General features: G+C 64.0%; 1 protein-coding gene across 1 annotated transcript; it reads left to right on the top strand.

Moving 5' to 3' along the window:
- The first annotated feature begins 123 nt into the window (after positions 1-123).
- KIRREL1 (kirre like nephrin family adhesion molecule 1) lies at positions 124-27,052 on the top strand. Its single transcript, XM_055791754.1, is given in 17 exon segments — positions 124-367; positions 17,771-17,920; positions 18,844-18,993; positions 20,484-20,641; positions 20,752-20,902; positions 22,091-22,196; positions 22,351-22,499; positions 22,600-22,727; positions 22,814-22,909; positions 22,911-22,941; positions 23,076-23,176; positions 23,270-23,468; positions 23,638-23,745; positions 23,878-24,017; positions 24,129-24,206; positions 24,370-24,486; positions 24,488-27,052. Coding segments are annotated over 17 exon segments (2,268 nt in total). The 5' UTR covers positions 124-315; the 3' UTR covers positions 24,842-27,052.

The raw sequence follows: 27,052 nt of genomic DNA, 5'->3' as shown, positions 1-27,052 counted from the left end.
ACACGCCCGCCCCAAACCACGCGTGACGCGCGAACAGGCGCCCTGCCCCCCTCCCCCCCGCGCCCCCCGCCCCTCCCCGCCCCTCCCCCCGCCCCCCCCGCCCCCCCCGCCCCGCCCCGCCGGCAGCGCACTCCGGGGCTCGGCGCGGAGCGGCGCGGAGCGGAGCGGCGGAGCCCGCGGCCCTTCCCCGGCCCCTGCCCGGCCGGGCCATGCTCTAACGGGGCCGGTACCGGGGCGCGGGGCCGAGCGGGGCGGCGGAGCGGGGCAGCGGCCACCCCCCGCGCCCCCTGCCCGCAGCGCGGCCGGGACGGGAGCATGCGGGTCCTCCTCCTCTGCCTCCTGACTCTCGCGGACTCCCACGGGCAAGGTGGGTACCGGGCATCGGGCACCGCCACCGGGCATCGGGCACCGGGAGTACCGGGCACCGGGTGTACTGGGCATCGGGGGTACCGGCCACCGGGCATCGTGCTCCGGGTACCGGCCACCGGGTACCGGGGGTATCGGCTACCGGGCATCGGGTTACCGGCCACCGGGGGTACCGGCCACCGGGCATCGAGCTCCGTGTACCGACCACCGGGCATCGGGGGTACCGACCACCGGGCATCGGGGTTACCGGGCATCGGGGGTACCGGCCACCGGGCATCGGGCTCCAGGTACCGGACACGGGGCATCGCGGGTACCAGGCACCGGGCATCGGGCTCCGGGTACCGGACACCGGGAATCGGGCTCCGGGCATCGGGGGTACCGGACACTGGGAATCGGGCTCCGGGTACCGAACACGGGGCATCGGGCTCCCAGAATCGGGCTCCGGGCATCGGGGGTATCGGACAACGGGAATCGGGCTCCGGGTACCGGACACGGGGCATCGGGCTCCAGGTACCGGACACCGGGAATCGGGGATACTGGACACGGGGCATCAGGCTCCCGGTACCGGACACCGGGTATCGGGCGCGGGGCATCGGGGGTACCGGACACGGGGCATCGAGCTCCGGGAATCGCGGGTACCGGACACCGGGCATCGGGCTCCTGGCATCGGGTACAGGGCATCGGGAGTACCGACACCGGGCTCCGGGTACCGACACCGGGCTCCGGGTACTGGACAGGGGGCATCGGGCTCTGGACACCGGGCTCCGAGTACCGGCCACCGGGCATCGGGTACCGAGTACCGGCCACGGGGCATCGGGGTTACCGGACAGCGGGTACCGGGCAGCGCCGAAGTGCGAGTCGGAACTCGGCGGGCAGCGGCTCCGGTGCCGCCCGGTCCCGATGGGATGAGAGCGGCTCCAGCCGGGGAACGCGGCGGCAGCAGTTCGGTCTTGGGGGAGGGGGTGCTAGTTCTGGTGGGACACCCCCACCCCAGCCCCCCGGGGCCGGTACCTCGGGGCCGGTCCTCGTTAACCCCCCCCCCTTACCGGGGGGTCCCGATGGGCCGGGTCTCCCCAGCCCGGGGCTGCGGCTGTTCCCCCGGTTCTGCTCTTGATGGATGTCCCGGGCTGGGGGTCGGGGTCTTGTGTCGTGTGTGTCCCGTGTCCGTGTCCCCCCCCCCCGCCCCGCCGAATCTGTGTCCTGGTCCCCCCCGTCCCGGTCCCGCGGGACTCCCCGTGCTGCCGGAGCCGGGGGAGGGGTGGGGGGGGGGGTCGCGGCGAGGCGGGGGGAGCTGGGGTAGGGGGTGGTCAGCGCTGCTTGGGTGGGTTAGTTGGGGGTGTCAGGAAGGGAGGGGGGACAGACCGGGGTCACTAGGGTCCCGTTAGCAGTGGGGACCTGACCCTGGGCGCCCCAATTGCTGAGGGGGGGCACCCAGGGCTGGGGGTGACGGGGGGGCCCGGGCCGGGAGCCGAGGGGGTGTCTCTGGGGGACAGCCAGGACCCCCTGCTCCCAGCCCAGGCAGCCCCTGCCAGGGGGAGTGTGGGGCACCCTCTGCCCCCCCCCCCCCCCCCATTTGCTTCCTAGGGCTTGCTGCAAGCTGGGGGTCAGCCAGAGCCCCCCCTCCCTGGCCCCTGTCTCCCCCCCAAGGGACTGCGCCGTGCCAGCCTGGGGAAACTGAGGCACAGGGACTCGCTCGGCCAAGGTCACGCAGAAGGGTGGGTTGGGGGGGGACAGCGGGGTGTGTCCCCCCAGGACCTCCCCGAAGCCCCACGCCAGGGCGGCGGGGGAGCGCGCCATGCGTGCAGCGAGCTGGCGAGGTCTCAGCCGGCTCGGCCCAGGGCTGGCCAAGGCAGCCCCTGCACGGCCTCCGGCTCCTTCCCAGCTGCAAAATCCAATCTAATTTTTAATTAAGGGGGCGGCGTTGCTAAGATGCCAGGAGGAGGGAAAAAAAATTGAGTCGACCCAGGGTTTAAAAGGAGCGTGCAAAGCCTCTTAGGGGGCTGGGGGGGGGGGGGGGGCAGATCCCAGGCTCCCCCGCGCAGGGCTGGGGGGAGCGCGGGGGGCTCCGCTGCCCTCCCAGGAACAAAAGCACCCGCTCTCCCGCCCGGTGCCATGTGGATCTCGGCAGCGAGAGGGGCCCAGCTCCAGCATCGCCACTTCGGCCGAGGGAAAAGCCAGATGGCTGGGCCCGGGGCTCCGGTGGGGCTGGGGTCTCATCCCTGGGTGAGGGTCCCCCCCCTCGAGCATCCCTGTCCCGTCACTGTCCCCACCAGCTAAGTCTTGCTCATGCCGCGGAGCGTTGCTCTAAACTGGGGTGCTGGGTGTGTGTGTGGGGTCCTGCTGCTGTTAGGGGGCAAAATTTGGGGTTCCCTGCCCCCCTGGGGCTGTGCCGGCCGGCGTGTGCGTGGGGGGGGGTCGGTGCCATTCACGTCCTTGCACACAAAGATGTTGAATGGGTTTCATCACTCTTCATTTCTCACTAAATAATTTTCTGTATCTTATCTAAATGAAACCCATTATTCTTCCCCCCGTTTCAATCACTCGCCGTGATTGCACCTCAAATTGAAATATTTATTCATTTTCTGGGTGATTCTTTTTCTCTCTGTGGGGTTTTTTTTTTTTTCATGCCCCCCACCCCCTTCCCTCTCAAAAGCAGTAAAATTGAAACAGCAGAGAAACAGGGGCTGATGGAGGGGTGGCAGCAGGGGGGGGGGGGGTGTCATCCTGGGGGGCTTGTAGCTCCCACAGTGTGTGGCTCTGAGACCCAGCACGCCCCTGCTGAGCTGGGAGATGTCACCGCTGAAGGAGCAGGGGTGGCACCGGGTGGCTTGAGGTCAGGCTGGTCCCTTTGCTGGTGACTTTTTCAGGCGTGCTTGGATGGAGCTTGGATGGACCTTGGATGGCAGGATGTGGCCCCTTGTGGCGCCCGATTTCTAGGGCAGGAGAGATGGTGCTGGGGCAGGAGGGACAGTGCCAGGGCACAGGGCCACCCTGACTAGCCCCGCTCCGGGACGTTAATGCCCTCGGTGGCTCCCCAAGGGGGAAGGAGGTGCAGGAAGGTCCTGGTGGTCTCAGCGCAGCCGGAGGGATGATGAGGATGGTGGTGGGCACCTGCCTGTCCTCCCTGTGCAGGAGCTGTGGTGGCTGGCCTCCCCGCACGCTGCCGGAGCCGCGCTTGGCGTGATGTGGTTTTAAGATGATTGTTGTCTGCTGCAGGGTGATAAAAGCCCCTGGGAGATGGTCGTGTGTGTGTGTGTGGGGGGAGTATGGTGGCCCTCACCCCTCCTCCCTGGGGCTGGGGGCTGTGCCGGAGCCGGTAGCGTTTGGCATCATGCCCTGGGTGGGCATTCAAAGAGCGGTGGCAACGCTGGTGGCCGCTGGGCTCTCGCCCAATCCTGGGGGTCTCCAGGCTGCTCGCCTGGAGTGAGCCCACTGCCCGTGTACCGGAGCCGCCAGATCCATCTCTGGCTCCTGTTTGGCCTCACCGTGTTCGGCAGCGGTGGCCGAGCTCTGTCCCCTGCCAACTGCCCCCCGTGTCCCCTCCAGGCGGGAGCCTGGATCACCGTGATCATATCCAACACCCTTCCAGACCCCCATCCCCAAAACCCCTCGGTGGAGGGGACAGAGCCACGGCAGGTCACCGCAGCCACCCTTCAGGAAACCATTTTGGCAACTGGGATCAGGGCTTGCAGGCACTGGTGGGGTTTTGCCGCTGCTTTTCCCTTCTCCGGGGCAGGTGCGGGAAGGGGCCGAAGCCCCTTCCCCACCCTGGGGTTGCCCCCATCTCTCCGACAGGGAGTGGAGCCAGCGAGGGATGCATCACAGCTCTGCAGGGGGGCCGGATCCTGCTCCGGGCTGTGCCCCGCTGTGGTGCTGGGGCCAAGGCAGCCTTTGGGGCTGGCGGGACGAGCCCTGCCACGGAGCCACCGCCCCGTGCCGGGACTTGCCTGGGCATCCCGTGCCAGGCTGAATCACCCGCTGCCGCGCCGGGGCCCGCTTTGCTGGCGGGGAGCAGCCAGCCCATCCACCGAGCCCCCCGGCAGCCTCCTCCGCCAGCCCGGAGCGCCGCCTGCGCCCACAGCGTCCCACTCATTTTCTGTGGGACCTGGAGCCGTCCGTGTGTCCAGAGCCATCCGTGTGTCCAGAGCCATCCGTGTGTCCGTCCGCAGTGACCTCTGGCGCCGCAACCATCCAGAGGTGAAACCAGGGTCGTTGGGCACCTCTCCCCCACTGACCAGAGCTGAGCAGCATTAATTACATTCCCATCCTTTAATTCGGGATTGGTTTAATCCCAAGCCAGCTTTCCTCCTGGCCTAGATCCTACCTGGGATCCTACTGCCCGGCTCACCAGGATGCACGCCCGGCCCGGTGAGCACATCCCCAGGGATGCCGGAGCCAGCTCCGGTCACAGGACTGTGGCACACTGTGGCTGCCTGGCCTCGCTGCTCCGCCACTGCTGTCCGTGGGTCCATCTGTGCATCCAGCTGACACGCAGCCCCCCACCACACGGGCAGCGTGGGGATTATAGCTAACTCTCCATAAAGATTCCCCTAATTGCTTGCCTTACCTCAGGTTTTATCATCAAAGCATCCGTTATTCCCTCTCTAGCCTCCTTTTCTTTTTATTATCTCTTAATTAATCACTCTAGCTTTCACACTTAGCAGATAATTACAGTCTCCTGGGCACACAGCTCATTTTCATAACCTCCTGCTCCCAGCCAGGAGTGGGCACGGCGCGGGAGGGAGGCGGCGAGCAGGGAAGACGGAGGGGACGGAGGGACCATCCCGCGCTGGCAGTGTGACCCACGTGACTTCTTTCAGTGGCAGCGTGGCCACCACATCACCCTCTGGGATGGGCAAGTGGCAGTGCCAGGTACCAGCCCCAAAGGGAGGATGCTCCAACGAGGAGCCCCCAGGTACCAGCCCCAAAGGGAGGATGCTCCAACGAGGAGCCCCCAGGTACCAGCCCCAAGGAGAGGATGCTCCAGTGAGGAACCCCCAGGTACCATCCCCAAGGGGAGGATGCTCCAGTGAGGAACCCCCAGGTACCATCCCCAAGGGGAGGATGCTCCAGTGAGGAACCCCCAGGTACCATCCCCAAGGGGAGGATGCTCCAGTGAGGAACCCCCAGGTACCATCCCCAAGGGGAGGATGCTCCAGTGAGGAGCACGGCCAGGCAATGGGGCAGAGTTAAGGTTATCTGGAAAAGGGATGGAGCTCTGGTCCAGGATCCAGCCTGGACTTTGCTGGGATACATCTCTTGGAGCTGAAAACCAAGCTCTTTTCCACCCACCCACCGCAAAAGTCCCGCCGGCGTGGCATCAGACGTGGCACAGCCGGTGACGCCAGGCCCCGGTGCTGGGCTGGATCCCTACGCTGCTGGGGTCGCTGCCGCGAGGGGATGGCAGGAAAGAGGAATGTAAAGAGCAAACCCACTTGGGGAAGGCGCAGGGAAGGGAAAAAGGGGGAGAGAGGCCTTTTCTGCAAGGGCTGGGACATAAAGGGCTGCCAGCGCTGCCATGGCAACGGGCGGATTATGATCCAAATGGAAATCAAAATAAGAGGGGGGGGGAGAAAGCGAAAGAGTGGAGTAAAGGAGGAGGGGAGGAAAAACAACTTTTATTTCCAATCGGAGAGCGGTTGTGTGCCTTGGAAGGGTTGCCATAGGAACAGCAAAGAAAAGGAGCGGGGGAAAGTGTGCAGGCGTGCAAGGGAGTGTGCGGGCGTGCAAAGGAGCGTGCAGGCGTGCAAGGGAGCGCATGTGCGGGGGTGTGCGAGGGAGCGTGTGTGTGCGTGCAAGGGGGTGCGGGCATCCACCCCGCTGCGCCCGCAGGAGCATCGCCACCGGGCCGGGAGGAGGAGCGGGATGAAGGCTGCACCCCCATCACCGGGGTCTGCCCCGGGGAAACCCACCACCCTTGGGCCCTGACACCGGCGACACGCAGCGAGCCCCATCCTGTGGGAGCTGCGGGGTTGGGGGGCACCCAGGCTGCCCCCACCCAGGTTGCCTCTGAGCATCCTCCCGGGCGGTGCCGGAGAAGGGAATATCCCGGTGCCGCTGCTCGCAGGGTGCCCAGGACAAAGTGGGGCTGGTCTGGGGTTCCCACCGCTCCCCCCCGGCAGAGCAGGACCCCCCTAACCCTTCTCCTCTCCCCTCCCATTCCTTTTTGGTTTTTATTTAAAAATCCCCACCTTTCAAGTGGATTTGATTTAAAACAATAGCTTTAAACATTGGAGAGGGGATTTCCCATCCGGCGCCACTGCCAGCCTTGGTTCGGGTGCCCCCCGAGGGAGGGCTGGGGGTGCTGAGCCCCCCTGGCCGGGCCGCTGGGTTGCTGGAGGTGTCAGGGGGGACTCAGGGCGGGTTGGGGGGTGCGGGGTGGGGGGCTGGGGGCTGTGGGATGGTGTGTTTGGGTGGAGGCTGGAGCAGGCTCCCCGGGGCCAGGCAGGAGAGCAGCAGTGGGGAAACTGAGGCACAACGTGGTTTGCTTTGCCCGTCAACTCGGGCAGCGCAAGGCAGGGCCCGCAGCCTTGGCCCCCAAAAAAGCTGGGGAGCAGCGAGAAGGAACCCCCAAAGGTAAATTCTTCCCCCTTAAAATGCCCCCCCCCAGCCCTGCCAGCCCCTTGCCTGGGGTCTGAGCCCCCTGCCCGCTGCAGGGCGGCCGCGGGGAGCTGAGGGTTAAGCTCTGGGTTTTTGGTTTTTTTTTTTTTTCTCTCCCTCGTCTTCCAGAGAGCCTTGGCAGGAAATTCCTCAAATTCCAGGCTTGTGGGATCATTGCTGGGCTCTGACCGCAGGAGCTGGGAGCGGGAGCCAGGGCTGCTCCCTCCAGCTCCAGCTTCTCCTGAGCAGGATTTGCTGAGCCCCAGAGGGGAGGGAGTGCTGTGCCCCCCCGCCCCCCCCAACCCCAGGATCCCCCCCCCCCAGTCAGAGGCACGATGCTTGTAACCCCCTCCCCCAAGCTGCGGGGACCCCAGCACCCAGCGTGGGGTGTGGGAGCTGCTGGGCTCAAACTTGCATGGGACCCCCCCCTCCAAGATATCCTAAGTGGGGGGGGGGGGGGGGCGGCCCTGGGGGGCCCGAGAGCCCCACATCCTCACGGGGGGCACGTGGCTGGTTTGGGGGGGGGGGGCCGCGATGTGGCAGCTGGGGAGCCCAGCGGGTGGGTGGGCAGATCTTGGGGGGCTCTGTTCCCCTCCCCCCCCCTCCCCCCAAGCCCTGGTTGCCACGCTTGGGGAGGAAGGAGCCGGAATTCCTGCCCATATCATCCCCTTGGGAGAGAGGGGGAATGGAGCACCCAGGCGGGGGGACAACCTGGGGTCCCCACCGCAATGGGGGTCCCGCCGGAGAGGGATGCCAACCCACCCCCCATCCCCATGAATTTTTTCCCCCCTTCCCTTCAAACTCCCATTCCCTCCCATTTAGTTTTTTTTTTATTATTATTTATTAAACCCCATTTGCCAGGGATGGAAACGTGCCGCTACCAGCTCCGTCGGAGATACTGGATTTAACCTCATCCCGTTACCGGTGCTGGCGGCGCTGCTTTTACCGGCCGGGACTCGAGCCACCCGTGGGGAAACTGAGGCACGGTGCCATCGCCGTCCCTTGCGAGAGCTCAGGAGCCCGGGGCTCATCCTCTGACTCATCCTTTTCCATCCGTCGGGATGCGGAGGCCCGTATCGGAGCCTTGCGCTCTCACAGCTGCTTGTCCCGATTCAATGTGAATGATAATCCCATTATTAAGAGATGTCTCATTAAGACATCTGTAACGAGAGCGCTTACCAGCAGCTTGGTGGAAGGATGCCAGCACTGTTTAAATATTTTTTTTCCCCCCCCTTCATTAATGATTAGGGAATTTTATTCCCCCCCCTCCCCTTTTTCCCAAAGAAGAGCTCCCCCACTCCCCCATCAACGCGCACAGACAAACAAAAGTCTTAATTAGACATTGTTCCTAACAGGGATATTACACAAATTAATTAAACTCAAGCCAATAAACAGCACTGCTCCATAATTCTGACAGCCCCAGAAATGAAGAGGAAATAACAAGGGGAGAGGCTCTGCCAGCTCCTTCTGTCTGCTGGGGGGGATGGGGAGGGGGCTGGGACGCCCAACCCCCCCCCCTGCAGCAATGGGGGGGGCTCAGACCAGGGTCTGCGCTGTCGCTGTGGGGGCTGGGACCCTCTGGGTGCTGTTGGGTGTCCCTGGGGACGTTGCGTGGGGTGGGATGCTCTGGGTAAGGGGGGGCGGGGGGGGGGGGGCTGACCCCAGGAACCCCGGGTGGGAGCAACATCTGCAGCGCCCCGCACATCTGCAGCCCAGGCCTTTGTTTGGCAGCGGTGCAAAGGGCAGCGCTGGGAGGAGGAGGAGGAGGAGGAGGAGGAAGGCTGGGGTGCGAAGGCAGCTCCGATCTGCGCCCTGCCCCCCTCCTGCGGAGCCTCTGAGCATCAAAGGCGCCAGAGCAGGGAGGAGGCAAAGCCCCCCAGACCCAGCAGGGACCCCCACCCGGAGGTGCTGTAGGGGGGGCAAAGGTCATCTGGGGGTGTCTGTCCTTACCCAGCCGTGCACACGGCTGCACACACGTGTTCCACACGCGTGGCCTGGGCCTGCACCGCCAGCTCTTACAGATGCATGCTCCTGTGCAGGCACGCAGCGGGTGCACGCACACACGTACACACACGCTCCCATGCAAGCACACAGCCGGTGCATGCATGCACGCACATGTGCACCATTGCAAGGACGCAGCTGGTGCGCACGCACGCTGTTCTGTGCAAGCATGCGGCTGGTGCGTGCGCACACCCTGACACGTTCTTGCACGAGCACACAGGCTGGTGCGGGCACACACACATGCCCATGCAAGCACACAGCTGGTGCACACACACACACGCACACCTGTGCAAGTACACAGCTGGTGTGCACACATGCACACACACACCTGTGCAAGCACACAGCCAGTGCATGCACACGTGTGCACAGCTGGTGCATGCACATGCACATGCTTCCACACAAGCACACAGCTGGTGCATGCACACACGCGTGTTCCCATGCAACCACACAGCTGCTGCATGCAGACACATGTGTTCCCATGCAACCACACAGCTGCTGCATGCACACACACACACACACACACACGTGCTCCCATGCAAGCACACCCCTCCGGTGCGTGCCCCCCGCATTGCCCCTTGTAAGCCTGGCTGGCCAGCCTTGCCCAGCACCCCTGTGCCCCCTGTAGCCCCCCACACCCCCTGCACCCCTGTTGCCCCCCATGCCCCCTGTAGCCCCCATCCCTCTGCAGCCCCCAACAGCCCCCCACACCCCCTGTGCCCCTGTAGCCCCTCATGCCCCTGCAGCTCCCCACAGCCCCCTATGCCCCCGTGCCCCCCACAGCCGCCTGTGCCCCCCGTGCCCCCCGCATCGCCCCGCTCGGGGCCCGCCGAGCCCTTTGTCTTTCTGCCTGGCTGCCCCCTTTCACCGGCATTAACGGCAGCAGAAAGGGGCCGAGTTTTTCCACCAACTTTGGGCGGCCAACGGGTCCTTCCCAGCACGGGGCGGGTGGGCGGCAGACAAAGCTCCCCACTCCCACCCCCACAGCCTCTGCCTGCACTGGGGGGGCAGGAGCAGGATGTGGGGGTCCGGGGATTCCTGCTGGGACCCCCCAACCAGGGTCCCCTGGGGATGGATCCCCCTTGGGGGGGCTGTGCCCTACCCTGGACCCCCATGTGGGGATGAGCACAGAGACCTGTGGGGCAGCAGTGGTGTCCTCGGGGGGGTCCCGTGGGGCAGCAATCGGGGTCCTGGCCCCCACAGTTCCCCCCCCCCCCCCGCCCCACCCCAGCCTGGCTCGTTTGCTGTACCGCACTAAAGCAATTCATTTATTTTCTTCTATATTTTCTCTCTCTCTGCCCAGCGCTGGTTTATATTTTATTGGCATCTTTGCAGCGCTGAAAGTAATGTAATTACGAGGGGAATTTATATGTTGTTTCGTAAGTCGGGAGTTCATTTTTTTTTATATTATTATTATTAGGTGGGGAATATTTAAGGCTCCTCAGGAAGGAAAAATAGAACCCAATTCCACCACGTCATCTCCCCCGGTATTTATGCCTCTTCCCAACGAGATTTTAATTGAAAATTGTTTTGCATGGTCCCCGCGTTGCGTATTTTTACCCTGCCTTTAATGACGACCTGGGGCCTCGGCCCATCTTCCCCCGCTGTGCGCCCTGGCTGCTTGTAAAAGGCAGGAGATTCGGGTGGAAAATTTGGGGATGGGATGGGAAGAGAAGTGGGGGGGTCGCAGTGGCGGCGGAGGGGACATGGTTATCCTTGGGCTGGTGGATGCCCGTCATCCTTTGATCTCTCCCTTTCCCCTGCCTCAGTTTCCAGCATCTCCTGGGGATGAGGGCGACCTGAGGATGCTGCCCAGGATGTGGTACCCAGGGTACCAGGGGGTGTCCCCACCGCCACGGGCATCTTCCCACCAGGCTATTGATGGGGTCTGACACGGAGGTGCCGGCGCGGCACGGCAGCACCCATCTCCCTGCCCAGGGAGTAATCGAGGTGGAATATTTGATGGGATGGGAAATGAGCTGCTAAATTTGTTGTGAGATTGGTGTCAACAGCGATGGCAACCGGGCTGGGAAATGAGAAATCGGGAGGTTATGGGAGGAGACAGTGCCATGGCGGGGGGTTATGGCGTGGCACTTAGCAGGGGACATGGAGGGACACCCAGAGCCAGGTTCACCGTGGGCACTTCAGTGGCACAGAGGGGATGGGGGGCCCCGATCCTGATGGGTGCCCGTCCTGCATCCCGGAGCCCTGGTGGATGCTGTGCCAGGGTGGCACAGCCAAGGTGACCCTGGCTGGGGCGCAGGGAGGCCGTGGGGCTCGGCACTGCCAAAAGCGGGTGGAGAGGAGAGGCGGCGGGGCTGGGGGAGGGGAACCAATCTCCTCCTCATTTGTTTTTATAATTTTGCCTTTTAAAAAATGAAAATAACTGGAGCATCCTTTCCCCGGAGAGCTTCGCTTCCACTGGCTTGGGGAGTGGGGAGCGGAGGGGGAGGCACAGAGCGGCCCCCGCCAGCGCCCTACCAGTCTGCCAGAGATGCTGGGGACACCTGAGTGTCCCCAGCCTCGGGGGAAACTGAGGCACAGCGTGGCTGTAGGGGGGTCTGTGGGCAGTTTGCAGGTGCTCCCATGCCACCCATGCCTGATTTTCCCCTGGGAGGAGGTTAAAACAGCCCCAGTTCTGCCACCGCCATCGCATGTGCAGAAGTAATGGGGTCAAATGCAGCGATGCCCCCTGAGATAGCCGGGGGGGGGGGGGGGGGGGAGCGGGCTGGATGCGGCCCCGTCCTGGTGCCTCCCGAGCCCGGGCGCTGGGTGCTCGCCAACGATGCGCTGGCGTCATATGATGGTGTTGAAATACTTTCCGTTCCTGCCGGGATGGGGAGGACCCGCCAGCGCCGGGAGCAGAGCCAGGGCGCAGGGTCCGGAGGCAGCCGGGATGGGGATGGGGACAACCGGCTGCCCAGGATGCTGGCACGGCAGGGATGGGGACAACCGGCCACCGAGGGTGCTGGCACAGTAGGGATGGGGACAACCAGCCACCAGGGATTCTGGCACGGCAGGGATGGGGACAGGGACAACCGGCCACTGAAGATGCTGGCACAGCGGGGATGGGGATGGGGACAACCGGCTGCTGAGGATGCTGGCACGGTAGGGATGGAGACAACTGGCCACCGAGGAGGCTGGCATGGCGGGGATGGGGATGGGGACAACCAGCCACTGAGGATGCTGGCACGGCAAGGATGCTGCCAGCTCCCCATACCGCGGAGTAGCGGCTGCAGGATTCAATTAATGAGGAATTAAAGGATAGTAATATTCAATTAATGTCAATCAGAGCGGGATTATAGGAGAGAGATTTTGGTCAAACGGGGTCAATGCTTTTTTGACGAGGATGCGCCGGGGGCCGATAACAAAGCCGGGGGACAACGACAGAGCTTTCACCCCCAAATGGTGCAGCCGGCGCCGGCATGGGTCTGCGGCTGCCGGTACCACCAGCATCACCGCATCACTACCACCATCACCATCCCAGGGCTCCCGCCCGAAGCTGCTCCAGCTTTGCCAGCCACCATCCAGCCACGTTAGCGTTAAAAAGCCAAGAGGAATGAGAAGAAAATAGAAAAGGGCATTGAGTGACTTCGAACAAGGAGCGGAAGCGGCTTCTCCTGCCAAGCTGCTTTCAGAGCACCCGGCTCGGCCTGTTCCTGGCCAGCGCTGTCATGCCGGGCTAATCGCAGCGAAGGAGGCTCATAAATTGTTGATGGCAACAGGGACCCTCTCTAGTAAATATCAATTTACTGGCTGCGAGCTGCAGGCGAGCACGCTGCCGGGGCGGGCACCTGCCGGTTGGGTCCCCATCCTGCCGGGGCCAGTGGTGACCGGGGGATGCTGCGGAAGGTGGTCGGGGGCATCCCTGAAGCGAGGACCCCCCAGTCCCCTCCAGGAAACCTTGCTGGAGCCTTGTCCCAGCCCTGCTCCCCATCCTTGGGGTCAGAATGGGGCCCTGCTGCCACCCTGGGACACACAGGGTGGGGGGTCACCAGTTTGGGGGCCACCCCACCAGCCACCCACATCCCTGCCCTGAGACGTGGCCGGGTTTAGCTGAAAGACCCAAATTGCCAGAGCCTAAAATAGCCCCCGACGCTGGGCAGAGCGGGGGGAGCGCGGGGATGTGCCAGCCCTGATCACGTCTCAGCGCCGGCACATCCCGCTGGCGAGGTGCGGCACCGCTCTGCCAGCACCCGGCAGGATGGCACCCCGGGGGGGCTGTGTCCCCATCCCCGGTGGGATCCACCAGCGGGACTGAGCTCAGCCACCTTCTGTGCCTCAGTTTCCCCAGATGGCCGGCGAGGGGTCCGCGGGGTCCCCTCCATCGCCAGCGCCTGTTGGGTTATGCCGGGGCTGGCTGCAGCGGTTGCGCTTTTTTTCCATCCCATTGCCTCGCGCCGGGTGACAAGTGGCTCGGGGCGCTGGCGCTAGGGCCGTGACAGCGTGGTGACAGCGGCGGGGGCGATGGGGACAGGAGCGATGCCCTGTCCGCAGCATCCAGCCGCGGTCTCATCCTGCCCTCCTCTCCCATCTCTCCCTTTCCGCTCTGCCGGGCAGGGCCACAAGGAAGCCAAATCCTCTTTTCTTCTCTCCAGCAGCATAAAACCAGTGGAGGGTGGTTGTTGTTTTTTTTTCCCCTCCTCCCTGTCTATTTTTTTTTTTTTTCAATATAAATAGAAGCGAACAACTTGGGAAGAGGAAGGGGGAAAGGCTTAAATTTAAAAGCAGCAAGAAGAGGAAGGGGAGGAGGGAGAGAGATAAAATAATAAAATAAAATAGAATAAAAAAAAAAAAACTCTAGCACGGAGAGATTTAGCTCCATCTGAAAGCTGTCAGTGCGAATAAAAAGCTTTTCTTTGAACCCTGAGTTTAATAGCAAGAGGAGAGAGAGGGAGATTGGAGCACCAGCCCCAGGGCTTAATCAGCCCTTGGTTTGATAAATAGAGGGAGACAGGGCCGGGAGTGGGGCTCCCCAGCCCCCCCCGGGTCCCTGCCTGCCCCCCACCCCAGCGCCACCCAGGAGCCACGCATGAGCCACGCGTGGGGCCGCAGGGAGCCCCGCAGGGTCGCGGCACGCCTGCCTGCCCCATGCACACCGGCGTGCTCCCGCGCGCACAGGCATGTTCGGGTACGCGGCTGCGTGTTCCCATGCACATGGATACCTGCCTCCTGCACACATGTGTACTCCCCGGCACACACGCACATGCTTCCGTGCATTCCCATGCACACAGGCACGTTCCCACGCATGCAGGCATGTTCCCATGCACACGGGCACAATCCATGGATACATGTGTGTGTTGCCATGCAAACAGGCATGCTCCCATGCACAGACACGTTCCCATGCACACATGCACATGCTCCTGTGCCGCCTTCTGCACACAGACACATTCCAGTGCACGCATGCACGCATTCCTATGCACAAGTGCACAACCCACGCACACATACATGTGTCCCCATGCACACAGGCAAGTTCCCAGGCACACATGCATGTGTCCCCATGCACACAGCCATGTTCCCACGCACGCAGGCATGTTCCCGTGCACACAGGCACAATCCATGGATACACGTGTGTGCTCCCATGCAAACAGACACATGCTCCCATGCATAGACATGTTCCCATGCACACAGACACATTCCAGTGCACGCACGCATGCATTCCCATGCGCAAGCGCAAAACCCACGCACACATACATGTGTCCCCATGCACACAGGCAAGTTCCCAGGCACACATGCATGTGTCCCCATGCACACAGCCATGTTCCCACGCACGCAGGCATGTTCCCGTGCACACAGGCACAATCCATGGATACACGTGTGTGCTCCCATGCAAACAGACACATGCTCCCATGCATAGACATGTTCCCATGCACACAGACACATTCCAGTGCACGCACGCATGCATTCCCATGCGCAAGCGCAAAACCCACGCACACATACATGTGTCCCCATGCACACAGGCATGTTCCCAGGCACGCACGCATGTGTGCCCTTGCACACATGTGTGCGTGCATGCTCAGAGCCCACAGCCCCTGTGCCACTACCTCTCCCGCGCCCACCGCAGGGTGAGGGGTGGGTGGGATCAGCTGTTCTGAGGTGCCAAAGCTTCACAGGGTGGGCACGGCGAGGTGAGAGGGGCACGGCAATGAGGGGGGCACGGCGATGGGGGTGGGGGGGGGCACCCCTTGCCTTTGAAGCCCGCAGCCTTTGGGAAGCCGCCCGTCTCCTCCGCGTCATGTCAAGGCCCCGCGACATGGAAAGACTTTCAGCGCTCGTTGTGCCGTGGCCGTCGCTCGGTGCGCAGCCTCCCCCGCGCCCGCTGGCCCTGGATCACCCTCCTCCAGACTAAACAGCCCTTTGCCCAGCAGGACGGGCAGTGCTTGATGGGGGAGAGACATTCAACCCCCCCCCCAGCCACCGCCACCACCACCCATCCTGGTGCCCTTGGGGCACCCAGCAAAGCCCCTTGGAGAAGGGGAGGAAAGGGAAGGAGGCAGAACGGTGCTGCAAGCCGGCGTGCATCGCACCCCGACTGCTCCCGCGCTCTGACAACCGCTGCCAGCACCCGCTGGTGACCTGCCACCTCAGCTGGCAGGGGGTGGGGTGGGTGGCATTGCCACCCATCTGTCCTTGCCCTGGGGAACCGCTGTGTTGGGTGCTGGCGTGCAGGAGGGTCCCGTCGCTGGGTGTTTCGGAGCTTGGGGACAACGGCGTCGTGATGGGCACAGGGGGCGGGTGGTGGGTGGGTGGGTGCTGTGGGGTGCTCCCTCGTCCTGCCGGGGGAGAGGGAGATGCTGCCTGGGGAGCCGGCAGCCTAAATACCCGCAGCAGCTGACGATCCGCTGCCGGGATTAGCAGCTGAGCTGGAGTTCGCCGGGGCTGGGCAGGGGCAGCATCCCCTGCACCCAGGATGCTGGCACGGCTGGTGGAGGGCAGAGCACGCAGAGCGGGTAGCTCCTTGCTGTGTCACCTTCATCCGCCGAAAACGTCACCCAGGCTGTGCCGTGCCAGCCCCGTGCCAGGCCAGCGCTGTGGTCCCCCCCCCCGTGCTGTCCTGGCAGGCGGCCGCTGCTGCCTGCGCCTCCTCCCACCTGTCTCGCTCCCCTTTCCCCGGCTCTGATCTTCCCTCACGCCCACCTCTCTCCAGGCACCTTCCGCTTTGATCTCTGCTCTGCTTTTTATTTTCCCCTCCCCCTGGCCCCCCCATTCCTGCCCCATCCTCCCCTCCTTCCCCCATCTCTCCCACTCTCTCCTTTATCCCCCTCCTTCCCTGCATCCCTGCTCTGTCTCCCTTCCCGTGGGGGCCGTGGGACTGGCTGGCATGGGCTGGGGGGGCCAGGGTGGTGGCATGGGGTCACCCCAGGGTGGCGGGGAGCAGTGACTGTCCCCAAATCACTGCTGCAGGTCCCTTGTGCACGACCAGCGGTGCTGCGTGGCCTGTTTACTGCACACTGTTGTGCTGGGGTAGCCCATCCCGGGAATCCTGGGGTGCCCCATCCCAAGGATGCCTGGGTACCCCATCCTGGGGATACTGGAGTGTCATATCTTGAGGATCCTGGGGCACCCAATCCCAGGGATCCTGAGGATCCTAGTTGCCATGTGTCAGCAATCCCAAGGTACCAGGTCCCAGGGACCCTGGGGTGCCTGATCTGGTGGTACCCCATCCCAAGGGTCCCTGGGAACCCCATCTTGTGGATCCTGGGGTGCCATGTCCTGAGGATCCTAGGGTGCCCCATCCCAGGGTTTTGGGGATGCCTGATGCTGACCCGTTCGGTGTATCTGGTGGCACAGCCTGGCATCTGGGGATGCTGCACGTGGGTCGTGCGGTCTCTCCAGCTCAAGACCTTGCAGATTGCCCTACCCCACCCCATGGCAGGACCCACAGGCAGGCACCGGGGCAACGGTGGCACATTGGTCCCCTGCGCCGGGCATGGCAAGGAGGGTGCCAAGAACCAGCGCATCCCGTCCCCCTTGGCGCCATGGTGTCCCCAGGGCTGGCACAAGAGCGGGGGCTGCCAGGAAGGGAGGCAGCAGCCGGCGCAGGGATTTCAGGAGGTGTCGGGGGGCTTTGTTTGCAGGATCAAAGGCCCAGAGTCCCCAGCTTTCCAGGGATGCAGCACAAGCTGGGGACAAACCCAAGTGGGTTGGGGTGCCTGAGCTGTGGCCGTGCCCGGCGTGGCCATGGCAAGGGCATGTGGCACCCCGTGAGCCGTGCTGGCGGAGGCCGTGCTGGGGACTTAGCGGCTTCGTTATCCGCAGCTCACTCATCCCCAAAAGGGATTTCTGCCTCCCCCTCTCCCGCACCACAGCGGAAATAATTTGAATATTTTAGAAAAAAAAAAAGCTTTTAAGGGGGATAATCACTGGGGAAAAGGCAGCTCCTACACCACGATGCCCCTCTCCCCACTGCCCCCCCAGGGTCCTGGTCCCCATCCCTTGTCCCGGAGCCGGCAGCACACGCGTGTATTCAGCACGCCCACGCTGGCACACCCCACGCGTCCCCCCCCGCCATGTCCTGGTCAATACCCGCCGGCCGCGTGACGGGCGCTGCCACCAAGATCAATCCCAGCTGCTGCACAGGGCGGGGGCTCAGGGGTGCGGTGGAGCCCGGCTTTGGGGGTCCCACAGCCCCGGCAGCCCCTCTGAAACCTCTGGGGACCGCGGGCAGCTCTGGGGGGGGCCTGGGGGGGCTGTGTTGGTGGCAACTCCAGAGCCACCAGCATGACGGAGCACCGGGCGCTGCCGGCACGGCCAGTGGTGTGCGTGGCACCCCAGGCCCTGGCTGATCCCCCTCCTCCATCCCCAGCGGCACAGACACGGTTTGTGGAGGAGCCAGAGGACCAGACGGTGGTGGCCGGCCAGAGGATCGTCCTCTCCTGCGTGGTGCTCAATTACTCCGGGATTGTGCAATGGACCAAAGACGGCCTCGCCCTGGGCATGGGGCAGGGGCTCAAAGGTACCCATGGGGTGGCGGGTGGCTCCGGGGACGTCACTGCGCAGGGCAGGGTCTGTCACCACGCGTGAAGCTCTCCGTGTTATGTCTCCTGCGGCGCTGCTTCCCTCCGCCCCGTTTCCCAGCTCCCTGTGCAGCATCCCTGGCTGCTGGGAGGCTGGTGGCATGTGCCCCAGCACCAAAGCACCAGCTGGGGCTTGCTGCCCACCCTCTGCTCCTTTCTGCATGCACCGGGGTCCCTGTAGGCACTGAGGTCCCTGTGGGCACCGGGGTCCCTGCGGGCACTGGGGTCCTTGCGGGCATTGCGGTCCCTGCGGGCACTGGGGTCCCTGAGAGCACTGGGGTCCTTGCGGGCACTGGGGTCCTTGCGGGCACTGAGGTCCCTGTGGGCACCGGGGTCCCTGAGAGCACTGGGGTCCTTGCGGGCACTGGGGTCCTTGCGGGCACTGAGGTCCCTGTGGGCACCGGGGTCCCTGAGAGCACTGGGGTCCTTGCGGGCACTGGGGTCCTTGCGGGCACTGAGGTCCCTGTGGGCACCAGGGTCCCTGCGGGCACTGGGCTTTCTGTGGGCACCGGGGTCCCTGAGAACACTGGGGTCCCTGCGGGCACTGGGGTCGTTGCGGGCACTGAGCATCCCATGTGCACCAGGGACCCCACATCTGCCAGGTCGCCACTGGCCGCCTGTGTCCCCGCTGTGGCTGGCACCGGGCGCAGGCAGAGACCAGGCTGCAAGGTGGCAGCCCCCCAGGTCTGCCCAGGCTGTACCCCAACGCGCAGGAGCTGCTGCCCTGTGAACCAGGGGGTTCCCTATCGCACCGGCCTCTCCTCCCCGGAAAAGGGGCCCTGGAGCATCCCCTTAACCTTGGAGAATTTGGGTGAACCCCATCCCCTCCACAGTGACACCCCCCCCCGTACTGTCCCCACAGCCTGGCCACGCTACCGCATCATTGGCACGGCCGACTCGGGCCAGTACAACCTGGAGATCACCGACGCCGAGCTTTCCGATGACGCCGTGTACGAGTGCCAGGCCACCGAGGCCGCACTGCGGTCCCGGCGGGCCAAGCTCACCGTGCTGAGTAAGGAGCCAGCCCCCCCCCCGCCCCCCATGTCCCCCACCGCCCCCCACGTCCCCTGAGCCAGTCCCCTGAGCCATCGCAGGCAGCACCGCGGGGGAAAAGCTGTCACTGCCTGCGCTGCTGCCCTCCCTTCCTCCGGTAGCCTGGATGTGCCATTATCTTTAATGCCTTAATCTATATTCACACCGTGGCTGAGTTACGGGACCTACGAGTGCCGTAACTTTGATTTCCCTGACTTTTGTGTCTTGGGTAAAAAAAAAAAAAAAAAAAAAAAAAAGAGATGCCAGAGCCACAGCGGAAATGTTGCATGAATGGGGTTTTGGGGCGGATTTCTTGCTTTTCTTAATTTTTCTTTTTTTTTTTTCCCCCTCTTTCTCCTTCTTCCCCTGGCATTGAAATTCCCATTTGCAAGACGGGAGATAAAAGGCATGTGAGCGGGAGATGTGGCTGGGGTACTGAGCAGCGCGGCTCTCCCCGTGCCGCAGCTGCTGGAGCAGCTCCCTGCGCTCCCGGGCAGGGACTGTCCCCAAGGACCCCCAGCCTGGAGGGACCGTGCTTGGCCGGGGGGCTGTGAGCCGGCGGGAGCAGCCCCACCCCAGGGTCTTTGGGATGGCTCTGCCAAGGCTGGGGGTACCTGGGGTCTCCTCCATCCCCTGCCAAGCTCAGCAAGGTCCCCCCTGCATCCCCTGTCCAGTGTGGGGCTCAGCTGGGGCAGCGCAGGGGGACCCCCAGGCATGGAAGTCCCCAAGCAGGGGATTCTCCAAGCAAAAGGCTCTCTGGGCAGGGGGGTCTCTGCACAGGGTGGTCCCTGATAGAGAGGTCCCCAGGCAGGGAGGTCCCCAAGTAAGGCGTTCCCCAGGCATGGGGGTCACTGGGCAGAGGACGCTCCTGTGGATATTGGGGTCCCCAGACAGGGAGGATTCTCCCTCTCTGCCCATCCTACAACCTCCTCTGCCTGTCCTACTACCACGCTCCTCCACCAGACACCCAGTCCCCATTTCCATCATTACTGCCAGCTCCCGGGGTCGGTCACGAACAGCTGAAGCATCCATTTCCCCACACACAGTATGAACCGTGTGTGTCCCCCGCCCCGAGCTCCCCTTTCCAAGCCCCCATGTCAGGGACACCCCAGGCCACTGTGCCTGGCTTGTGCCTCCTGCCCCAGCGTGTGCCAGCACAGGGTTTCCATCCCGACACCAAATGGCATCTTTACATCTCCCTGAGAGCCAAGCCCTAATAAATCAGTAACGAGACTTTAGCTCCCGATCAAAAAGGGGATTAATACCCAGGCGGCGCCAGCCCGGTTGACGCTCTGCTGTCAAATGCTGCCTGCCTCCACTGCCCTTCATCACTCTTCCCTTTATCAGAGCAGTATCAATTTTTCAGCATCACGTGGCGTGGAGTGGGGTCTGCCTGCATCTGAGGCTGTGGGCAGGACCCCCCGCTCCAAGCAGCCGGCACCCACCCGGTGTCCCCTCTCCCCTCTGCAGTCCCCCCCGAGGACCCCACCATCGACGGAGCCCCCGAGATCCTGCTGCGTGCAGGGACACCATACAACCTGACGTGCCGGGCACGCAGCGCCAAGCCAGCAGCCACCATCGTCTGGTACCGGGATGGGCTCCAGCAGGATGGAGCCATCACCAGCACGGTACGGGGACACACTGGGACCCCGCATTCACCCCCTCTGCCCTGTGCCATGCTTCGATGTCCCCAGTGCGGTGCTGGGAGCCAACGGGGCCCGTCCTCTCTCCCCGGTAGGAGGTGTTGGCTGATGGCAAGCGGGAGACGACCACCAGCCAACTTGCCATCAACCCAACCGACCTGGACATCGGGCGGGTGTTCTCCTGCCGCAGCACCAACGATGCCATCCCGGCCGGCAAGGAGACCTTCGTCAAGCTGAATGTTCACCGTGAGTTGGTGCTGGGGGCAGAGGGGGCGATGCTTGAATGTTGGGGGGGGGTTGGTTCATCTAGGGCAGGGAGCCAGAGGTGACTTCTGGGGGTACCTGGGCATCATGGGGTGCGCAGGGTCCCCCAGCCCTGTGGTTGGAGCTGGGTGCCTTTGCAGAGGGGTCGTGCCCACGGTGGGATTCATCCAGACCCGGCCGGCTGGTGCCAAGCTGGAGGGGGGAGGCTGGGCTGGGACTTCGCGGTGAACACCGACCTCCAGTGGCTGCTGTGGGAAGGGTCTGCCCTGCCGGGGCCCGGCACCCACCGGCAGCACCCACACCAGGCAGGGATGCTGAGGCCCACGCCAGGCAGGGATGCTGGGTGCCCACAGTGGGCACCCACACCGAGAAGGAATGCTGGGCACCCACGGTGAGCACCCACACCAGGAAGGGATGCTGGGTGTCCACACCAGGCAGGGATGCAGGACACCCATAGTGAGCACCCACACCAGGCAGGAACGCTGGGTGCTCACCAAGAGCACCCACACCGAGAAGGAATGCTGAGCACCCATGGCAAGGACCTGCACCAGGCAGGGATGCTGGGTGCCCACAGTGGGCACCCACACCGAGAAGGAATGCTGGGCATCCATGGTGAGCACCCACGCCAGGCAGGGATGCTGGGTGCCCACACCAGGCAGGGATGCAGGACACCCATAGTGAGCACCCACACCGAGAAGGAATGCTGAGCACCCATGGCAAGGACCTGCACCAAGCCGGAATTGCTGGGTGCCCATGGTGGGCACCCACACCAAGAAGGAATGCTGGGCATCCATGGTGAGCACCCACACCAGGCAGGGATGCTGGGTGCCCACGGTGAGCATCCCACACCGCAAAGAAATCTGGGCACCCATGGTGAGCACCCACACCAGGCAGGGATGCTGGGTGCTCCTGGCAAGCACCTGTACCAGACAGGGATGCTGGGCACCCACACTGGGCAGGGATGCAGGGCACCCACAGCGAGCACCCACGAAGGACGGGGACGCTGGGTGGCCATACGCTGAGCATCGGAGCTTTTGGGATCTCCCGCCCGACAGGCCATACCCTGGGTGGCAGTGTGGGGAGGGGGCAGGCAGGCCACTTTGTCCCCTCTCCCGCTGCCCTGCTGAGCCTGTGCCAGCACCCACAAGGGCTCTGTCCACCCCCCCGCAGATCCCCCGACTGTCACCCTGTCCATCCAGCCCCAGACGGTGCAAGAGGGCGAGAGGGTCGTGTTCACCTGTATGGCGACCGCCAACCCTGAGATCAAAGGCTACAGGTGAGGGTCCGGCGGGACCCCAGGAGGTCCCTCCCCAACCTCCTGGCTTGGCTGCGACATCATATGGGGATGGGGGGGGGTCAAACAGGGCCCTGGGGGTCCCGTGTGTCCCCTGAACGTGCCCGCCTTGGGTCTCTGCCCTGCCCCCCCCCAGGTGGGCCAAGGGGGGGGTGATCATCGAGGACGCCAAGGAGAACAAGTACGACACGCAGGTGGATTACACCTTCTTCACGGAGCCCGTCTCCTGCGAGGTGCACAACGACATCGGCAGCACCAACGTCAGCACGCTGGTGGACGTGCACTGTGAGTGGGGCAGCCCCCCCCCCCCCCGGCACCCCCAGGCTGCTGCCACCACCCCCCCCCCCAGCTCTGCTCCTCACCCTCTTCCCCCCGCTCTCTCCAGTTGCCCCTCGCATCGTGGTGGACCCCAAACCCACTGTCACAGACATCGGCTCCGACGTGACGCTGACATGTGTGTGGTCCGGCAACCCGCCACTGACCCTCACCTGGACTAAAAAGGAATCCAACATGGTAGGGTCCGGCGGCTGAGGTGGGGAGGGTGATCTGGGGGGGGTCCCCTGCCCCCTCCCTCATGCCCCCACGGTGCTTGCACCCAGGTCCTGAGCAACAGCAACCAGCTGTACCTGAAGTCCGTCACGCAAGCCGATGCGGGGCAGTATGTCTGCAAAGCCATTGTCCCCCGCATCGGCGTGGGGCGAGCGCGAGGTCACCCTCTTTGTCAACGGTGAGTGCCCCCCCTGGAGCAGGCACCAGCCCCCCCGTGCCAAACCCGGATCCAGGACACGGATGGGTTGATGCCGTAGCGTGTCCCCCTCTCCCCGGGGTCCCAGTCAAGCCCCCGCCCCGTGCCTCCCGCAGGACCCCCCATCATCTCGAGCGAGGCTGTGCAGTACGCCGTGCGCGGCGACCGCGGCAAGGTGGAGTGTTTCATCGGCAGCACACCTCCCCCAGACCGCATCGTGAGTGCCGGGGGGGGGGGGCAGGGGTGCTGGGGGTGATGCTGAGCTGTGGGTGCTGACGCAGCCCCCTCTCCCCCACCCCGTCGGGGCCAGGCGTGGGCCTGGAAGGAGAACATTTTGGAGGCAGGGACGCTGGAGCGGTACACCGTGGAGCGGACTAACACGGGCAGCGGGGTCCTCTCCACCCTCACCATCAACAACGTCATGGACGCCGACTTCCAGACCCGTTACAACTGCACGGCCTGGAACAGCTTCGGGCCGGGGACCGCCATCATCCAGCTGGAGGAGAAAGGTAGCGCCGGCACGGCACCGTGGCACACCAGGATGCCGGGGAACCCGGCCAGGTCTCGGCTGCTGCCGGCAACAGGGTGTCGGCGAGGGCAGGCGCATTCCTGCTGCAACCACCTCCTGGCAGTGCCCCTGTCCCCTGTCCCCAGCTAACATCTCCCCGTCTCCTGTAGAGGTCTTGCCCGTGGGCATCATTGCCGGTGCCACCATCGGGGCCAGCATCCTCGTCATCGGCTTCCTCGTGGTGCTCGCCTGCTTCCTCTACCGGCGCCGGAAAGGAAGTGAGTGGGGAGCAGGGGGGGTCGGCAGCCACAGCAGAGGGGACCATGGGTTGCTACCTACACGGGGGGGTGCCACCCATGGGGCAGGGGTGGGAGGATTCTGCCTCCACCCCTGCTCCTGCGTGCCCCCAGGCCGCAAGGACGTCACCCTGCGCAAGCTGGACATCAAGGTGGAGACAGTGAACAGGGAGCCCCTGACGCTGCATGCGGACCGTGAAGAGGACACAGCCAGCGTGTCCACAGCCACCCGTGTCATGAAGGCCATCTACTCGGTAAGGGACACCCCGTGCCAGGGGGTTACCCCACAGCATCCTTCCCCACCCTGCGCCGGGACGGATGGGACCACTGAGGAACAAGTCCGTCTCTTCCCCACTCTCCTGCAGTCGTTCAAGGACGACGTGGACTTGAAGCAGGACCTTCGCTGTGACACCATCGACACCCGCGAGGAGTACGAGCTCAAGGTCTGATGATGGTGCCGGGGCATGTGGGGTGTAGAAGAGGGGCAGCTCCTGGTTTTGGCCTGGGTCGGGTGGTCGCAGGGTGCTTTGAGGAGGAGAAAGGGGCCGGGACTTGTAGGTCCTCTCCCCTCAGTGCGTACCCCCACCACCCCCCATCTCCTCGCAGGACCCCACCAACGGCTACTACAACGTCCGTGCCCACGAGGACCGCCCGTCCTCCCGCACCGTCCTCTACACTGACTACCGCAACCCCGGCCCAGCACGCTACGACACTCGCCCCACCCTCCCGCCTCTCCCACTCCAGCGGCTACGCTCAGCTCAACACCTACAGCCGCGGCCCCGCGTCCGACTACAACGCCGAGGCGGCACCGGGTCCCGGACCCCCTCCCGGCACAGCGGGCGGCGAGACGGCAAGCCAGCTTTCCTATGAGAACTACGGGGGTCACACCGCCTTCCCGGCCAGTGCCGGTTATGCCACCTACCGCCTGGGGTACGGCCAGCCCCCCAGCCTGGACCGGGCACCCTACGATGCCTACGACCCCATGGGCAAGTACGCCAGCGCCACGCGCTTCTCCTACACCTCCCAGCACTCGGACTACGGGCAGCGCTTCCAGCAGCGGATGCAGACGCATGTCTAGGGCAGGCAGGGGCTGGCAGACAGCACCAAGGAGGAGGGGGCGCAGGCAGCAGGGGTCCACAGGTACCTCACGACTGTCCCCTGATATTCAGGGGCTCATCCTGACCCTCCTGCCCCGCTTCTCCTCTAGCGGCTGGACTCCACGTGCTGTGCCACCCCCCTGGGGTTTGCTGGCAGCGGGGACGTGCCCCAAGTCTCTTCGAGCTTCCACTCATTCAGTTCTTTCTTTTCGGTACCTTCCCGGAGGAGGGAGGGGGTTGGGGGGCATCCTCCCCGCCGTGCCCGTCCCGTCCCCCTGACCCCAGCCAGCCTCAGCGGGTGCGTGCGGGTCCGCATGGCTCTCGGGGCCGGCTCTGCAGCCTCCACTCCCCCATTGCCCTGGATCCCCCCTGTTGAGCTCTGCGGTGCCGGATCCATCCCTGATGGGTCCCCAGCACCCCTGAGCCAGCACCTGCCTCTCCCTCCTCTGCAGGAGCAAGGGGCTGCACACGAGCTGCCCCCAGAACCCCCCCGTCCCATCCAGACCCCCATGCAAGGGAGCAGGGAGGTGCTATATGTGTGTATATACGTGTCTGTATGTACACACATATACGCAATGGTTTCTGTTATCACCAAAAAAAGCCCCATCCCAGCCCGTTCCCGTTCCCTGTGCCTTGATTTTGGGGACAGCCCTCACTTGGGGCCAGCTTCCCCCTTCCCCACCCATCCCACCTGCCGACAGCCCCCACGCCCACCCTCGGAGCCGCAATCCCAGGGGATCAGGACGGGTAAATTCAGAGCAGCAGACCCCCCGGCATCTGCGTGTCCCCCCCTATACGCACACTCAGACCTACGGCACAGGCAGCGGCAGGTTTCCGTCCCGCTGTTGTCAGCCTGACCCCAAGCAACACCCTGAGCAACACCCTGTTGGACCGGCTGGCGTGGGGATGGGGGGGGTCCCTCTTATGAATGTATATAAAGGTGTATATAAGGGGTGTAAGTGCCCTCCCGGCCACCAGCAAGTGTTATCGCTCCCCAACCCCATCCCCAGCACGCTGCCGCCCCAGCCCTGCGGGTTTGGCGAATGTTTTGAGCCACAGCAAACCAAACCAGCTGGGAGCAGGAGCTCAGCCAGTCCCCCAGCTCCAGGGACTGGGAGGCACTGGGCAGCCGGGGCGATGGGACCCCAGTTTCGCTGCCTGCAGCCATAACGCTTGCCCAGCCGTCAGCTCAGGAGCTGCAGACGGGGGTCTTGCCGGGGGGCGATGAGTTTTGGTGGGAGGGTGGAGGCGTAGCGAGGGGGTTTGGCCGGGGAGCCCTTCCCGGTTACATCCTGGCCCCACCCCCCAAAACTGTCCCTGCGGTCCCCCGGGATTAGGTACGAAACACCTCCCCACGCGCGCCCACCCCACGGGGTCTGTCCTGGGGAGGGGGACATGCTTTGCAGTCCCCATCCCACCGAGCACCCCACTCCCAGTCACTGACCCCAGCGGGCTGGATGCCACCCTGTCGACAGCAGGTACGATTTCGAAGGGCTGCCAGGAGGGTTTGGGAAGGGGCTGGCAGAGCCGTGCTGGCAACACAGCCCCAGTGGCACAGCCGGGGGGTCCGCTGCCCCCCTCCTTCCCCCCTCGACACCCCCACCCCCCCAAAAAGGTACTGTCAGGACGGGCCAAACCCTGGAAGGTGCTGAGCCCGCGCCCAGCCTGAGCCTCCAACTGCAGGACTGCGTGCCATTTCTTGCAATGGTGCCTGATTTAACCCCCTACACGCACCCTCTCCTTGCCCCGCGTCCCCCCCGAGGACAGCCCCGTTTCGGGGGGCTCCCGCCCCAGGTGCTGCACCCCCACGTTGATAGCAATAGCCACCACGGCAGCGCAGGACGGGTGTCCCACCCCAGCCATCCCCGGGTGCCGTGAATCGAAGCCGAAGCTTTAAATTAAAACTCTTGCCGGGGTGGGAACGGGGCCCCCCAGGCCATGGCTGAGCCCCCCGGCACTGGGCGAGCGGGTCCCTTCCCTAGCACCGGCTGGTTTAGACCCCTAGAGACACGTATCTGTGATGCCCCCACCCTGCCCCCACCTCCCATTTTTTTATTTTTCATTTTCCTTTTTTTTAAATATTATGTACTATATTTTTAGTCTTAAACACGATATATTATATATATTTAATTTTTTTATATATATATATAAATATAAATGTTAAAAAAGGGGCTGCAGGTCGCCTTTGTTCT

The sequence above is a fragment of the Falco peregrinus genome, chromosome 19, assembly GCF_023634155.1.
Source record: "Falco peregrinus isolate bFalPer1 chromosome 19, bFalPer1.pri, whole genome shotgun sequence".
In the NCBI taxonomy this organism is placed as follows: Eukaryota; Metazoa; Chordata; class Aves; order Falconiformes; family Falconidae; genus Falco; species Falco peregrinus.
The sequence above is the reverse complement of the archived record's forward strand: the minus strand, read 5'-3'. Positions and strand labels throughout refer to the sequence as shown.